Raw genomic sequence first — 16,653 nt, forward strand, 5'->3', positions numbered from 1 at the left:
TGTTTTTGTGTGTGTGTGTGTATATGTATCTATATATATATATAGATATATGTGTGTGTGCTTATTTGTATGTATGTGTTTGTGTATATGTAAATGACATCCCTCTCACCTCCCCCCCCCACACCCGTGCAAAGGTAACCGCTATGAAAAACTTCTCCAAAGCTAACTTCCCTGCACCCATGCAAATGGAGAATAGTTGCATAATTGAATCTTACACTGCACTCTAACACGTACACAAATGCATGCATCTCGCTGTACCCGACAGAACCGGTCCCCTGCCATTAACTCTACAACAAGAGGAAGAAACTGATGCGGAATAAGGTGAAGTCCCAAGATTGGAATAACTCCCCTTATCAGCCTCAACAAAAAGTTGAGATCCCTCATCAAATCCTCTAAAGCTAGCTATGAAAACAGAATTGTAGCACACAACCACAAGGCCTTCAATAGTTATGTAAAGAATCTCTACAGCAATACCCAGATTTGCTCTGAGCTACTGCACAATGGTACCTGCTATACTGAGCCAACAGATATTGCCAATGTACTAGCCGACAGATTCAGTGCCAACTTCACCCCCCCCCCAAAGGACCAATCACAATACCAGTAGATTGCCATGCATCCAATATTACTGCTACACAGGTGAAAACAGCACTGTCCAAGGCCAAGAACACAGCTTTTATGGGACCTGACAGTATCCCTGGCTTTGGACTACATGAACTACAGAGTGAACTGGCACCTAACATGTGTGCCCTATTCAATCACAGCTTCACCTCAGGCTTTGTCCCTACCGAATGGTGCACTGCTACAGTCATCCCTCTCCACAAATGAGCGACTACAGACCCTGCAAACTATCACCGCATTAGCCTGAGGACTCTGATGTGCAAAGCTATGAAATGCATCATCATGGACCTAATAAACAAATAAACAAGGATATAGGGAATCTCCATATTCTGGATCCCACACAAGTTTGGTTTTGGGAAGGGTAGATCATGCCTGCTCCACCTGGTCCACTTCTTTGTCAGTCACCAGTGCTGTGGATGAAGACTAGGTGGCTCTCACAGCCTACCTTAATCTGGCCAAGGCCTTTGATACCGCTCCCCAATCAAGAATCCTAGAAAAGCTCACTAACTAGGCATCAACCCCTGTATTACTAGGTGGGTTGCAAACTGGCTCACAGAACCCAGTGTGAAAGTAGCTGACTCCGTCACTGTTGACCCGTCATGAGTGGATTCCTACAGGGTTCAGTCCTGGGTCCTGTCCTGTTTGGTATCTACTTCTCTGAAGTCCAGGCCAACACGAAGGGACTCTGGCTGACAGTTTGTAGACAATTGCAAGTTTGGAGCTATTAACTCCCAAGTGATGTTAGCAGCCTACAGAAAGGCCTCACTGAGACCAAAGACTGGTGTCAGAACCATGGCCTTAAGCTCAATGCCAGAAAATGTAGTCATCCCCTTGTGGAAAAAACAGTTTCTCATGAATTACCACATCGATGGTAGTCCACTGAACACAAGGCATTATAAGGGTTCTGGGAACACATTTTCACAGCAACCTCTTTTGTCCACCACATTGCCACTGTGGTCAAAGTCCTATGTGGCACATCTCTTTACTAAAGATTTTGGATCTAGGAAGGAAGAGGTCATTGTCTCCCTCTACTCTTCCCTCATTAGGCCAATCATCAAGTACAATGCCCCATTTGGCATGTACCTCTCTAGACACCTGCAACAACTGGAGAGGCTGCAAAAGTACCTTACAGGGGATCTTAGTAAACACTTGTTCTATGTGGACAGACTCAAAATCTCCAACTGTTCTCTGTCTCGTATCACCTACTTAGAGCCAATCTCTGCTTGACTTAACAAAGCCATGTCTGACCCAGCTCTGTTAGAATTGCTACATCTAAAGAAATCCCGATCCCTCCAACGCATGCTCCAGAGACCTCAACCTCATTACCACAATTAACAGCATGCTGGACTTCCCATACATGTCAGAGCACCTCACTGGCCCTTTGTGAGAAATCTTTAGTGGATGGGAAACAGAAAATTCACCCCGGGGATCACCCCAGTGGCTCTACTCGACAGAGGAATTGGGAACTAAGGTTTGGTGGCACGATGCCAGGGTATTCCTATGGGCTAGGCTTGTAAAGGCTCCAGGGCCATTAGCCTAGTACACACCTATGAACCTGTGTGTCTGTGTTCATACATCCACCAAGAACTGGGGGTTAGCCACAGCCACTGTGGCTGTTGGGGACCTCTTTTTGTGCAAGGGAGAGCCCACAGGTATTGGTCGTGGAAGAAGGGGTGGGGGATGTGCCCTTGCTTAGCCAGAATATTATGCTTCTCTGGGGAAGCTGTCTGTCATTCTGTCAGACAACGTAACATTTAACTTGTCAGTTTCTGTGAACAAGATTAATTTATTGGGCTTGGTTTAGCATCTGCTTCTGACTGTTGACCCTTGTAAGGTTGTTTCTAGTAAAGGATAAAGGTATTACTCTTTCCCCGAAGAGGTTCAAGATTTGAAATCTGTAGGGGCATGAAAAGGGACAGATGCAGTGTTTTCTCAGGTTTCCGTTTCAGATTCTGTGAAGAAAGTGGTATCTGAATCTCCCTGTGAAGGATTTTTGAGACTATTTCCAGGATGAGCTATTGCTTAATGAGAAGAACATTGAGGTTTCTCAGTCCCTTGGAAAATGCTGTGATTTGCTACAGCTGGTATTTTCAGAACCCTCTACCATCCCCCAAGTGATAGCAGCATTGCTGGAGGATGCGTTTGTCACACCCTATGGTTCCTCTGGCAGCCAAGCCTACGAAAGGATATATAATCTACAAAGTGCCTCAGTCTTTCAAGTTTTTTCTGCACTAATTCCAGCCTCGACCCAGCAGCTATAACTTTGTTTACCTGCTACCGCCAAATCAATTGGTTAATCCTAATCTTTCTATTAAAGATGGTAAAGCTATTGATCTTTGGGAAAAACGTATGCTCCTGCAACTTTTATTTTTTTAGAATTCTAATTTGTCAGGCTCTTACTACTTTGTGCTTACTAATTGTGTAAGTATGAGCGAGGAATGTTTTGGCTGTTTTTTTCCACTTATGAAAAATCTAGTTTGTAGAAATTAGTTTCTTCCATTTCTCCGGCCAGTACTCATATTTTTACATGTGTGTGAGTCTAGATACTGCTTCCAAGGCTTCTGCCACTGGTAATGTTATGAGGTTTGTCTGACTGCATTCTCAAAATGTCCCAAAAACTGGCAAATTTAAATTCTGAATTCTCCATAGTTTTCAATTCTGAATTCTCCATAGTTTTCAGATCCACTTCAGTAGAGGTTATCAAGTGTGACAAGTAAGCTGATTCAGGGAATTTGAGTTTTGAGCCCACTCCTCTAAATTCTCAAAGGGATTTTGTTCCTTGTTCAGTTTTTGTCAAACAAAATAGTCTCATCAGAATGCTGGTAAACGGACATTAAAAAGTAATAGCAGGGAGGTTCACAAAGAGTGCAGGGATGTCCCAGAACAAAGAGCTGTCAAATGAGACAGAATGACTATATAAAGGGCATTATCTGCCCCCCCCCACCACACACACGCACACACACACACACCTGTCAGTCCCTTACCTCTTCCAGAAAATCTGAATCTCCATTTCTTTGGCAACAGATTGTTCTAGACAAATGGGTCCTGAATGTGAACCATCTATGATACAAATGGCAGTGGAACAAAATTCCTCCTTTCCAGGGGATTCCTCCTTATCCACCAGACCAAACCTTTCTGCGCCTCAGTGGTGGTAGCTGTTCCTTTTCCCCAGTTGGTTCATTTGGGTTTTCTAGTAACCTTGGAATTAAAGATGCATACAATAGTCTTATACATCCAGATTTCAGATGTTTAAGGTTTTGTGAATCTGGATAACATTATTTTTCTTCCTTACCTTTTGGGCTCTCCACTGCACCACAGGTGTCTGCAAAGTGCCTTGCCTCCTCTTATAGCCATTAAGGCCACAGGGTGTATGCATTTTTCCATACTTATCTTAGAGTTTTTCAAAGTGTCAAGTATCTCTCAGCTTGGTCAGAGAATCTCCTACATATAGTCTAGGATTTCAAGAGACCATTAAAAAGCCCTTTTTGACTTTATCAGATGGGTGTGTTTCTGGGGTGCCAACTAGGCACTCGGTACAAAGAACTTTTCTTCCACGAAAAAAAAAAAAATAGATCTGTCCCAGACTTGTGTGTTGGGTCTCATGGGGTCTGTTATTTTTGTGATGCCTCTTGCAAGACTGCACGTGAGAAAGATACAATTAGCTTCTGTAACAAAATTAAGGGCCCAGAAAACTACTGACTCCTCCTTGGAATCTTAATTTTGTGTCAGAAGCTAACATTTGCTGTATTTGAACCAACTCATTAGGCTGACTTGAGGTTCTTAATGGAAATCTGTTTTTCTGTGATTGCTTTGGTCTCTGCAAGAGCATCTCTTTTGGTGGATCAACATTATCTAATCTTCCACAGAGGCAGGGTTTCTTTGAATAATTATCCTCCTCTATGCCTGAAGTGGTGTCCGAGTTTACTTTAAAACAATCCGTCTCCCAGTGCTCTTCCCTGAGCTGAAAATGAGGGAGAAAGGATACTTCATACATTGGATATCCATGGACAACTCTGGTATTATCTTGACAGTACAAAATAAAAATCTTTCAAAACCTTTGGCAAGGTTAGGTATGAAGGGACAACCTGTCTAAAAGCAGATTTCCAAATGGTTGAATCAGGCTATTTCATTTTGCTGTTCCTACCACAACAAAACCATTCCAGGAAGGGTCTAGGCTCATTCTGTTCAGGGCCTTTGCTTCTCTAGTTTTTTGGTACTGGTATACACTCAAATATTCTCGAAGCAGCAACTTGGTCCTCTGTGTACCTTTACAAAGCAGTAAAACATGGATTCCTTTTCCTGCTCTAGGACAGGCTTTGCTAAGACCATTGTTTGGGGGCTCCTGGACCCTTCACCTTCCACCTCCCAGTTATTGTAAGTTATGGTACTCCACATGTAGTGCTCAGGCTGTTGCATTCATGATATAACAGTACAGTTGTGTAAGTAAACTTGCCCTAACAGATGTTGGAAGATCAGTGCTGTGACATCTGTTCCTTCTCTCCATCTCCTTGTTTTGTGTTTTTTTATGCCAGGGTGTGGACATGTATTTTTCTTTCCTAGTAGTGTTCTGTCAGGGCTTAGCCTCCCTCTGTCAGCTGGCATTAAAGCTAAGTTAGCAAACCAAACTTTATTAATCTCCACTCAAGTTGACTAAAGGTGTGGGCACATGGAAGGTGACCTGAAGCTTTGGAAGCTGGCCAGTTGTATCATATGCAAGAGTAACCCATGTAGCTTAGACTACTGCAGTAGTGATAACTTTTACATCCACTGTTATGTTTGCTTACCAACTGTACTTTCCTGAATTTTTCTCCTTTGTAGCTTTGTAGAAGTAGTAGTATGCATTTATATGAAGTCAGCTCATAGTCTTTAAACAATCAGCAGTCCGAGGTTGGAATGTTCAGTAAAGTAGCTGTAATTGAGGAGTAAGGGAATTGTCTGAAAATGCTACTTTTAGATGCACTACAACACCTCTACCACAGGGTTGCAAGTTTTGTCATTTTTTCACTTCCCACAACCATCAATGATCAGCATTGTGCTCTGTCTGTGATAGTCTGGGCCAGATGTGCATGATAGCAGTTTGTCATTGCAGTATTACATCAAGTAGCATGGCCATTTAACAGAATTTGGAATCTTTGCCAGCAACCCAAACCTTCTGTGTGGGGGTTTGCATGTACTCCCTGTAGGTTTTATCCATGTGCTTTGGTTTATTCTCCCGCATCCTCAACTGTATAATGTACATATTTGGAAATTTGCACTTTAATTTCATCCTAAACTAAATTCAGAAGGGTACATAGAATGTAACTCTTTGGAGGGGCAGGAAGGCTGTTGGGAAGGACTACATTTGTCTTTTCCGTTTATTGGAGAAATATTTTGTTAGCTTTGAGCATTATGGTTCAGACAAACTTTTCCTTGAAAGAAAAAAATAAAACTGAACTTTTTCCTGTATTCATGATTTTTTGTTCAGGCTTTCATTTAAATCAAAAAGTTATACACCTCAGAGCATCTAGATCCTTATGACTTTTTGGTGCTTTGTAGATCCCCAACTTAATTTGCAGCCTCCATATTTAAGGAAGTGCAGTTTGGGCCAGTTAGGGTGTGTGAAATGTGTGGCAGGAAACTAAAGTAAAACAAATCTGTGAATGTTGTGGGGCCAAAATGAGGGGACTACAAGGGAGGGCCATAGGTGGAAGTGTAGGTGGGGAGTACTGTCCAAAAGGGAGACCCATAGAGTCCTTTGTGTAGGGCTCCATTTCACCCAAGGCTAGCTTGCTTTTCAGTCAAATGTGTCCATAGTTTGTAAACTGGCTATAACTGTGTACATACTGAAACGGCAAAAAAAGATTGCCTGATCATAGGTAATTATCTTTGGTCTGCTATAATAGAGCCCCACACCTTCTGCAGCTTCCTGCAGCCCTCCTTGCTGGAGACCAGAGCACCTGGGAAAAACCCACAAGGAGGATATGCAAACTCCTTGCAGACGAAACTACAGCCAAGAATTGAGAAGCAGCATTGCCTTCTCACAGAACTTGCACTGCTGTTTGTACGAGTGATCAGATTTCACACACACCTTCCCAGACTGCCAGACATAGCCAAGTAATATGCACATTGCTGAATAACAGTGATATTAATTTGGTAACTGGCGAATGAGTAATGCAAAGGATGTTCATGAGCAGTTATCTGATTAAGGTATTTGCATACTCAGCTTCATGTTGCAAACTAAAGTGTGAAAATCAGGTCTACAGGATGAAGCTATACTATTTAGCAATTCACTGGTTTCTCCCAACCGTAAAGTGTGTATCTTAGATATTTACCATGTGTGTGAGTAGATCTTTTACTTTTAGATGTTTTCAGAATTTTCTAGGCAGGTATAGCAGTAACAAAAGTGTTGCATATTGCATTATACAAAAAACAACTTGAGTGTTAAAACAGTTCATTCCAGCCCTTAACTTGTGTGGACACCAGTTCCACCACTTTCACTTGCAGCACATTTTGTTTGGCATGCTGCCCATTCAGGTATGAGATCTGGAGTATTGTAGTTTCATCTGTATTGAACCAGTACTCCAGGAACACCTGTTGCTAATTAACATAAAGCAAGTACAGTCTGCTCTTAACCATCCAACAGGTTACTTTTGCAGTAAACAAAAACTCATTTCCTGCATGCATTTTCTTAAAGTAACACAACAAAAGTCTCCTAGTTTGAGTAGAGCAGTGATCCATGTGGACCTTTTTCAGACTCTGCCCAGGAGCATAGTCTTGCCAAGTTACTTTGTCAGGAAGCAGCTCTGTAATGGCTTGTAACTATAATCTTTGCTCTAAGTGCCAGGCAGTTTTTGCAAATGTCCATTAAGGCAAAATACGTTCCAACAGGTATGCGTAGACCAGAATTTTTGTTGACAAGATGAATCGGCCAAAGGCACAGTTAGTACGCACAATTTTAAAGGGACATTACACATTGTACTTCTGTAGTGCTTGTGTAAACAAAATTCTACCTTTTCTAGTCTGCATTTCAGGAAAGGGGCAAAAAGTCATTTAGAGTATACATTTACTTGACAGCTTCATACATTTACTTAGCTGCAGGGCATTGTAGATGGAGAGATTCAGTATTGCACAATGGTTAGGCAGTTTTGTCATAGTCTGCAGTCACAGTGCTGACCTTTTAAAAGTAGGCAGGCTGCTGGAGCCCCATTTATTTACTGCAGTTTAACTGGGTAAATGAACTGGTCAGAAAACCCTGCAGTCATGATCCCAGTACCAGTGGAGCAAATGTAAGAATGCAGCAAGACCAAGGAGTAAAATCAAGTATTCAACAAGGATAAATGATGAATATAAATGTATAAACATAGTAACATGATAAAATGTATTAAGAATGTACAGCAAATTTACTGCACATACAGCTGATGGTATTTACTCTGTTTTCAAGTGAAATTAATAGAAATTACATTTTAATGGCATTTTCCATTGTTGAAATGGATTAAGCGTGATGGTGTCATTTCACTTGCTGTTCTGGGTGCCATGTTTGCGCGTTTGGTACCTAGTATACCTGTCAGATGTCCTTGATTTTTGCCTAATTTTTTTCTTGATCCTTCGTATTTCTGACTTTCTAGTAAATCCGAGGATTATAGTAGGTAATGCCAGTAAATACTTTAGACATCATACATTTAATTTTTTTATTTTTTACTTACTTAAAAAAGTACAATATGTTAGTGTCCCTAATTTTAGGCCTTTGTCTTCTATTTTTGTATTTGTCCAGAATTCTTGAGCAAATAAGTGAAGGTCTATTTTTATACAATGAAAATTTTACAGAGGGGTGTAAAGCATGCAGTAATGAACAATTCTAAACCAATTTATGGTAGCCAGCTGAAGTTCTGTTCCATTACATAGCACAAAGCATGAGATTGGAATGTACTGGTGGGCCCTATTACTTCAAATGGACTGCAGAAGTTTATGTAGAGCTGTTTGATATTTTTATGCAGACAAGAGAAATTAGACAAGTTTATATTTTTTAGAAGTGTAAAATATGAGGTAGCTGAAAGAGATTTGAGATGCATTATATGCAACTCAGTCTGACTTTAAGCTTAAAAGTTAAATTATTGCCTTCCTTGCTGTATTGCTTATTAATTAGTTTATGAAGTGGTAGCATGGTCATTTTAATCAAAAAGTGGGCTACTGCAGAGATGCCCCATTTCAGGTCATGGGGCATTTGAAGCAAGAGAATAAACTTGTTAATTACTTACATAAAATGCTATTGTTTAGTATAGAAGTACTTATGGTAAAACAATGTTTATAACCATTTTTGTTCTGTTTCAGATGTAATTACTCCAAATGGCTTAAACATAAAGAAATTCTCTGCAACACACGAGTTTCAAAATCTACATGCAGTATGCAAAGCGAAGATCCAGGACTTTGTGCGAGGGCACTTTTACGGGTGTGTGCATTTTAGAACTTTTTTAAAAACAGCCGCTGCTCTTTCTATCCTGCTAAGTGTTACTGGGTAATCTTGGAAATACAAAAGTCACTGAAATTTAGCAACACACTTTGAACTTTAGGCACAGTACCATGGTGTAAACTATGTGATGCTACAAGTTACAGAAAAGACTTGTTAGTTGGCCAAATAATAGAAATTAGTCTAAGTAGTGTCTGTTTTGGTAGGATGAATACTGGTCATTCATTTATGATTACAGGGCAACAGCTAGATGCCAAAATACACTATCGTTTTCCTTGTATTTCACTGAAATCCAAGCCAGATTGTGGTCAAATGGGGCCATAGGTGGGGTAATGGACAACCCTTACTCTGAAGGGCAGCGTAAAGTGCACTCCTGAGTGTCGCCTTTCAGATGAGACATTAAACTGAGGTCACATTTGTTTGAGTTGGTGGTATCTCAGGTGAATGTAAAAGGTCCCATGGCACCTATCAAAAATAGTAGGGGCTTTTTTTTTTTTAACAATTTTGTATTTACAAAATATACATGTTTACAGGCAGACATACACGCTTCTATTTCTTACTAATCATTTTTCTTGCATCATCCTTGTTCCATAATTGACACCCCCCCCCCCCTTCTACAACCATAATCTGATTTTTTTTGTAACTTCTTCCAAAATGTTTTTTATTTATTTTAATTTTAGTTTGTTTCCTGCTATAGTCCATTGGGCCAGGAAGAGCCTGTTTTCAATGGGGCCCCAGAGAGAAGCTCCGTGACAATGATGTATGATAGACAATACATTCGCACAAAGCATAAAAATCTACAGTTGCAGTGAAAATACAGTTAAAAAGAAAAGGACAAATGCTCTTTCTCTCACAAAAAAAAAAAAAAATATATATATATATATATATATATATATATATATATATAAATATAAATTAGTGCACATTACTGTTAGATTTGTTAAAGGGTTGGCAAAGTTTTACATATAATCTTAGAGTTATAATAGAACAGGGGGATAAGAAGTATTGATTGTTGAATGTAAGAAAGGTGGGACAGTAAGAAGTAAGTATGAGTAAGGAGTAAGATTAGAAAAAAGTGGAAAGTGTCAATCGAGTTCAGCATGACGAAAAGGACAAGAGCGATGTAAAGGTGTGAGAAATGGGGGAAATAGAGGAGAGTCCGTGGTATGAGAGCAGGAACATTCCCAGAGGGTTTTGAGATGGAAATGAAGCAGGGTCTTAAAGGTAGGGAGGTTATGGGTAGTACGAATGAGTGGTGGCAGGGAGTTCCAGAGACTAGCAAGGGAAAAGGATAGTAGGTGTTTGCCTGGTGGTCGAGCAGGTTTGTGCAGGTCAAGCAAATTCTGGTTATTGGATCTTGGATGTGTATTGGATAGATGGATTTCGAAACAGGAGGCAAGGTAGGCGCAGAGAGAGGGATGGCAAGGTAGGCGCGGTAGGCGCAGAGAGAGGGATGGCAAGGTAGGCGCAGAGAGAGGGATTGAAGATGAGTTTATGGGCATGAGTAAGTTGAATGTAGGCAAGATGGTTGGGTAGTTCAAGCCAATTTAGTTTGTGTAGGGCGCTGCAGTGGTGAGATGAGGATTTGTAGCAGTTAGCAAACTTAGAAATTTTGTTGTAGCAGGAGGATACTTTAGAGAAGATTGAAGGTTACTAAGAAGTGGGGCGCATATAAAAGAGAAGGAATGAGGTAGGTGGTAGAGAGTACAAGCTTAATATTGGGAGAGATGTAGTGGTTCTGGCGATTATAGCATGCTTTGTTTCTGGTGAGTTTTCTTTATATTGTAGGTGGCTATCTAATTTTAACCGTTCATCAGTGAGGATTCCTACAAGCTTTGCATGGGATGCTACTTTGAGAGAGGTATTGTTTTGGCTAGTGAGTTCTTGTCTATAATAGCATTTTTTTGAAGGAGTAAATAACATTTTAGCTTTTGATGCGTTGAGTGATAGGTGGTTATCTAACATCCAGTGTTTGGTATAAGAGAGACCATCCTGAGGTTTAAGAGAGTGGAGGTGGAAGTGGCACAGCAAATGATCAGAGTCATCTGCATTTTGAATAAGTTTAGCAGTAAGAATGTTTGGAAGTCATTTATGAAAATGTTGAACAGTAGGGGACCCAGTATAGAATGCTGGGTTACACCCATAGGAGTATTAAGGAAGGCGGAGGTGGCTTTTTTTCCATTTGACAGTTTGCTGGTTGGAGAGGTAACTAGAAAACCAGTTGATAGACTAGGATAGGTTTAGATTAGAGAGCTTGGTTTAGATTAGAGCTTGGATAGAAGGTTATGGGAGATAGTAACAAAGACCTTGGCTAAGTTCAGAAGGAGGGTTGACCCTAGGCAGCTGAAGTCATGGGCTTTGACTGTTTTGATGGAGTGGAGAGTGGTAGTGGTACTGTGGCTAGGTCTGAATCTGTGGTGTGGGGGTAAGCAGATGGTTGTCTGAGGTGTAGGGTAAGAGTTGAAGGTGGATACATTTTTCTAAAACTTTCTGAGACAGAGGATAAGATGGCGATTGGCCGAAAATTGGGAATGTCATTGTTTTTTTGAAGGGGTATAATAAAGGTCTTTATCCAGAGTAGGGTTACATAGCTTTCTTGGATAGACCGGTTTATTAGAATGGAGATGAGAAAGGCGATGGCATCAGCAGTTATTTTGAGGAAGAAGGACAAAGGTCATCAGAGGCATTTGAGCATAGTTTCAGTTTCTGAAGGAGGAATGGGTTTGATAGTGAAGGAAGGGGATTTGAGAGGTGGTAGTGTTTTGGGGAGGAAGAGATGGGAGGAGGTGGAAGTGATGCTTTCTTGGGGAAGGAAGTAGTTTGGCTATGGAATCAATAAAGGAGTTAAATTGGGTGACTAAGGACAGGTCAGAGGCATTTGGGTCAGGGCAGGGGTTTTCTCTTTTGCCAGAATTGAGGATGGTGGTGGAGATGTATAACCAGTATCCTTTTCTGTGCAGTTAGTGTTTTTTTGATTATATCAGCTTTATTTTCTGAAAAAAAAAAAGAAATGCTTGTTTCCCACCTTTCTAAGCTAGTATAGTCCAGTTTTCAAGTTGGTGCTGAATTCAGGGCTGCTACAAATCTGTTTGCCCATACCTTACTTTGATAGAAGGAAGATGTTCATTGTGTTGCCCTAAATTAGTTTATTGGCCATTTTGGGCTAATTTCTATCTTTCATTTTCCTGCTGTAAAAAACGCATTTGCCCGGTTTTGCATGCCCGGCAGCACCGGTTAGCTAGGGTACAACTATTCCTGGCTCCCCAAAGTCTCCTGTTCAATTGTTCCCTTTGAGTTAGACCAACTTTCAACTTAAGCATTCAAGCCATTCATTTCCCAGCCCGGCACTTGCTCAAAACTCATAGCAAGCATTTATAAACCCTACCACTAGACCCCCCCCCCCAATACTGTACAGAAGGACAAGGCACTCTATTCAACCTTACCAGCCATTCAGTAAAACAGTTCTCTGTACCTATCCAGGCATGTCCAAAGGGCAATTTCAGGTGTACTCTCCAGTCTAGCTGGTGAATCTGGGCATTTTTAGGGAATGTTAAAACTGTTTCATGCACAGACAACCCTCTCCTCCTACCACCAAACACTAATACATGCGAGAGATGAAATTATACACCAAATCTAGAGGCTAAGCTCTCTCAACCCAAGAACTGGGTCAGACAGTCAAGAGGAGAAAGGAAATACTTGCATCACACCACCAGTCTCACATAGATGCATTAAACCAGCACCAGCAAAAAACACACACATACACGAAATCCTACTTGGAGGCTCTAAATAAAAAAATCTGTAAAAGCAACAGAGACCTCCAAAGCAGACATCCAAGCAACCTCCACCCCCCCCCCCAGCACAAACCATGAAACACACAGTTCACAAAACAAGTGTGCGCCATGCAATCACAGCCCTTAAGGCAAAATAACATACCCAACATACTAGTAATAGGTGACTATAGTCAGGCACACTGACGTCCCACTCTCTAGGCTAAATAAGGAGAAGGTTACTGTTAGCTGCCTGTCGGGTGCTAGGATCCGCCACATAACACAAGCACTCGGGTCACTCCAGAACAAGTACAAATACGACTGTCATTGTCCATGTTGGTGTGGATGACCTGAGCCGTACCTCCCTGGACTACACCAGAGACATGGAAGAGCTCTCTGATCACGTAGCCCAGGCTGGAATGACCCTGAGTAGCATCCTGCCCCTCACCAAGAATGATACTGCGGTATAAAGAAAAAATTGATTTCAACAATTGGCTAAATTTCTGGTGTCATTCAAAGGGGATCCAGTGTCTGTCCACTTGGGATGACATGCTCGACAAGTCACGCTGCTTCGCTAGAGACTGCTTGCACCTGTCATCCTTAGGCTTTCGAATACTGGCCAAGGCTTTTGCCACCCCCATAGTCCCTTTTTTAGGCAAGGCTCAAGACAAACCCACAGCCGTAAATAGCACAAGTAAACAACTGAGGGTAATGCTACTCAATGCCAGAAGTCTAAACCTCAAAATGCATGCACTCGAGGCACTCCTCAGTATGGAGAAAATTGATATATGTGCAGCAACAGAACCCTGGTTTAAGGCTCCAGAGAGCACCCCAGCACTACCAGGCTACAACTCGTACCATACATTTCGGCCACAGAACCTGGACCGAAATACAAAAGGTGGGGACGTATCCATATTCAATGATTCCCACACCTCCAGGTTAGTGGCACAGCGTGATGCTTCAGAGATCATCCACATGCAACTAACAATGGGTAAAACTGCAATTCAAATTGTAACTTGCTACAGATCACCCACCATGTCCCAGGACCCCCATTCCACATTTCTGGAAACACTAAGAAGCATAAAGGTTCTACTAAACACCCTAATATTGGGTGATTTCAATTACCTAAACATTAACTGGGAGAACTACTCAAGTATTAACTCCCTCGCCCAACATTTTCTAGAATTTATAAACTCAAATGCCTTGGATCAACTGGTCAACACACCCACCAGAGGTGACAACATATTGGAACTGGTCATCACCAACATGGGTGACTGGTGTTCCATACCGGAGGTCAACCCCTTGCTGGTTAGATCTGACCATAAGTCACTTTGGATATCCACATTCTGCCCCCACCCCCGGACAAGGAAACCACCGTGAAAACCTTTTCAAAAGCAAACTTCACGTTACTTAAGACTGAGGTCGAAAATTTCAAAGCCTCTGTGCAAAAGGATAATGCTGTCCAAGCTGCAAAATCCTTTAATGCATTCTACGGGCACCTACAAGAATGTATGGCTCATGCAATCCAAAGCAAAACCAAGGCTCACTCCTCCAAGAAAAGGAAACCAGTCTGGCGGACCCCTGACATAAACAAGCTTATACAATAGAAGGAGAAAACTAGTACAGAAAAGAGTTAAAATCCCAAGAAGGGAAGACATCCCTGATCAGTATCAGCAAGAAACTACGATCTCTCAAAATCATCCAAGGCGAGCTTCAAAAGACAAATAGCCAAGGACTCCAAAGATAACCACAAGGCTTTCTTTAGCTATGTCAAGAATCTAAGTGGCATTGCTCAGATCTGCTCTGAGTTGGTGCATATTGGCACAAAATACACTGAACTGACTAATATCACCAACATCCTGGCAGACAGTTTCAGTGTAAACTTCACCCCCGAAAGGGCCCATAACCATACGAGAAGAATGTAGAGCCCCTGAAATCAGATACTCTGGTTAAAACAGCCCTCTCCAAAGCCAAAAACACAGCATCAATGGGACCGGACGGTGTCCCAGGCTGCATCCTACACTAGCTCAAAGACTAACCCCTCACCTAAACACACTGTTCAAACTCAGCCTCTCCACAGTCTACGTACCCATAGAGTGACGCACAGCAACGGTTATTCCACTCCACAAAGGTGGAGCCACCACAGACCCAGGGAACTATCACCCTATAAGCCTGACTAGCTTGGTCTGCAAGGCTATGTTGCTCATCATCATGGAACTCTAACAGAGACATTGGGAACCTCCAAATACTGGACCCTACCCAGTTCGGCTTTAAGGGCAGATCATGCCTCCTAAACCTGGTGGATGACTTTGAGACATCAATGCTGTAAATGAGGGAAAGGTGGTACACACAGCCTACCTAAACCTCACAAAGGCCTTCAACACCATTCCCCATTCTGGTATTATAGACAAGCTCACCAGCCTGAACATTAAACCCCTGTGTCGCAAAGTGGGTTGCCAACTGGCTCACTGACAGAACCCACATGGTGAGAGTTGCGGGAGCTAGGTCCAAATCTAAACCAGTTACAAGTGGCATTCCCCACAGCTCAGTTCTAGGACCCCTCCTGTTCGGCATATACTTCTCACAGGTACAGGCAAGCACAGGACTATGGCTGACCAAGTCCGCAGACAATTGCAAACTAGGGGCTATAATTGAGACTCCGGTGACAGACATCCTCCAAAAGGGTTTCACTGAGACTGATGCCTGGTGTCAAAAATTATGGCCTTGAGCTAAATGCCAAAAAGTGCATAGTCATCCCTTTTGGGGAAAAAAGTACCCACAAACTACCACATAGGTGGTAGTCCCATAAATATGGAAAACGTAATAAGGGATTTGGGGACCCAAGTAGATAGTAATCTCTCCTTTGGTAATCACATTGCTAATCTCTCCTTTGGTAATCACATTGCTAAAGTGGTTAGAAAATCTTATGTGGCCCACCTAATCACAAAAGGGTTTGCATCCAGATCAAAAGAGGTCATTGTGCCCCTCTACTCATCACTCATTAGACCCATCAATAGAGTACAATGTCTCATTTAGGATGTACCTTACAAGACACCTGCAACAGCTGGAAAGACGACAGAAGTACCTCACCAAGAGGATCACTGGCCTCAAACAGATGCCATATGCAGCCCGACTGAAGAAACTCCAGCTGTACTCTGTTGCATATCACCTACTCAGAGGTGATCTCTGCCTGACTTACAAGGCCATGTCCAACCCAGAACTGATGGACATGCTCCACCTAAAGAAAACCTTTATCCCCTCAAGCCACATGATCTAGAGATCTAAACTTCACCGTAACAATAAGTAGGACATGCTGGAGGGATAGATTCCTGTCCCAGAGACTTCCCATGCTTTGGAACAAGATTCCAATCTACATGGGCAGAGCTCCTCGCTAACGCTCAAGAGAAACCTTTGAGTGGATGGGAAGCCAAGTTAACCCTAGGGATCTCTTCAGTGGCTCTGCTAGACAGAGGCACTGGGAACTAATGTAAGGGGGTGGCGAAAGCCAACACATTCTGGCTAGGCTTATAAATGCCTTCAGGCAGATAGCCTAGTACCTACCTACCTATGAACCTATGGAGAAGTAGGGTTTACAGTCGGATGCAATAAGTTTTTTTACTTTGTTGTGAAGTAGTTTATATTCATTCAGGGCAGTGGGGGGTTTATTTTTCTGGTAATGTGTTTCCATGCTTTGTCACGAAGACACCTGATAGTTGTAGTTTCTTTGGTTAACCATGGGTCAGTTATACTTTTAATTCTTTTGGCTCTGGAGGGAGCAGGGATATTTAACAGGTCTATGACTGTAGTATTGAAGTAGGCTACAGC

The 16,653-nt window shown here is 42.0% G+C and overlaps 1 protein-coding gene across 1 annotated transcript in view; it reads left to right on the plus strand.

The window, feature by feature from the left end:
• The window catches only part of GYS2 (glycogen synthase 2), a 730,647-nt gene that overhangs the window by 422,545 nt on the left and 291,449 nt on the right, over positions 1-16,653 (plus strand). Inside the window, exon 6 of the mRNA XM_044087805.1 lies at positions 8,926-9,043. Within this exon, the coding sequence (XP_043943740.1) occupies positions 8,926-9,043 (118 nt within the window). The remainder of the gene's footprint in view (positions 1-8,925; positions 9,044-16,653) is intronic.

Source organism: Protopterus annectens, chromosome 11.part0, assembly GCF_019279795.1.
Source record: "Protopterus annectens isolate FY-2018-M chromosome 11.part0, PAN1.0, whole genome shotgun sequence".
In the NCBI taxonomy this organism is placed as follows: Eukaryota; Metazoa; Chordata; order Ceratodontiformes; family Protopteridae; genus Protopterus; species Protopterus annectens.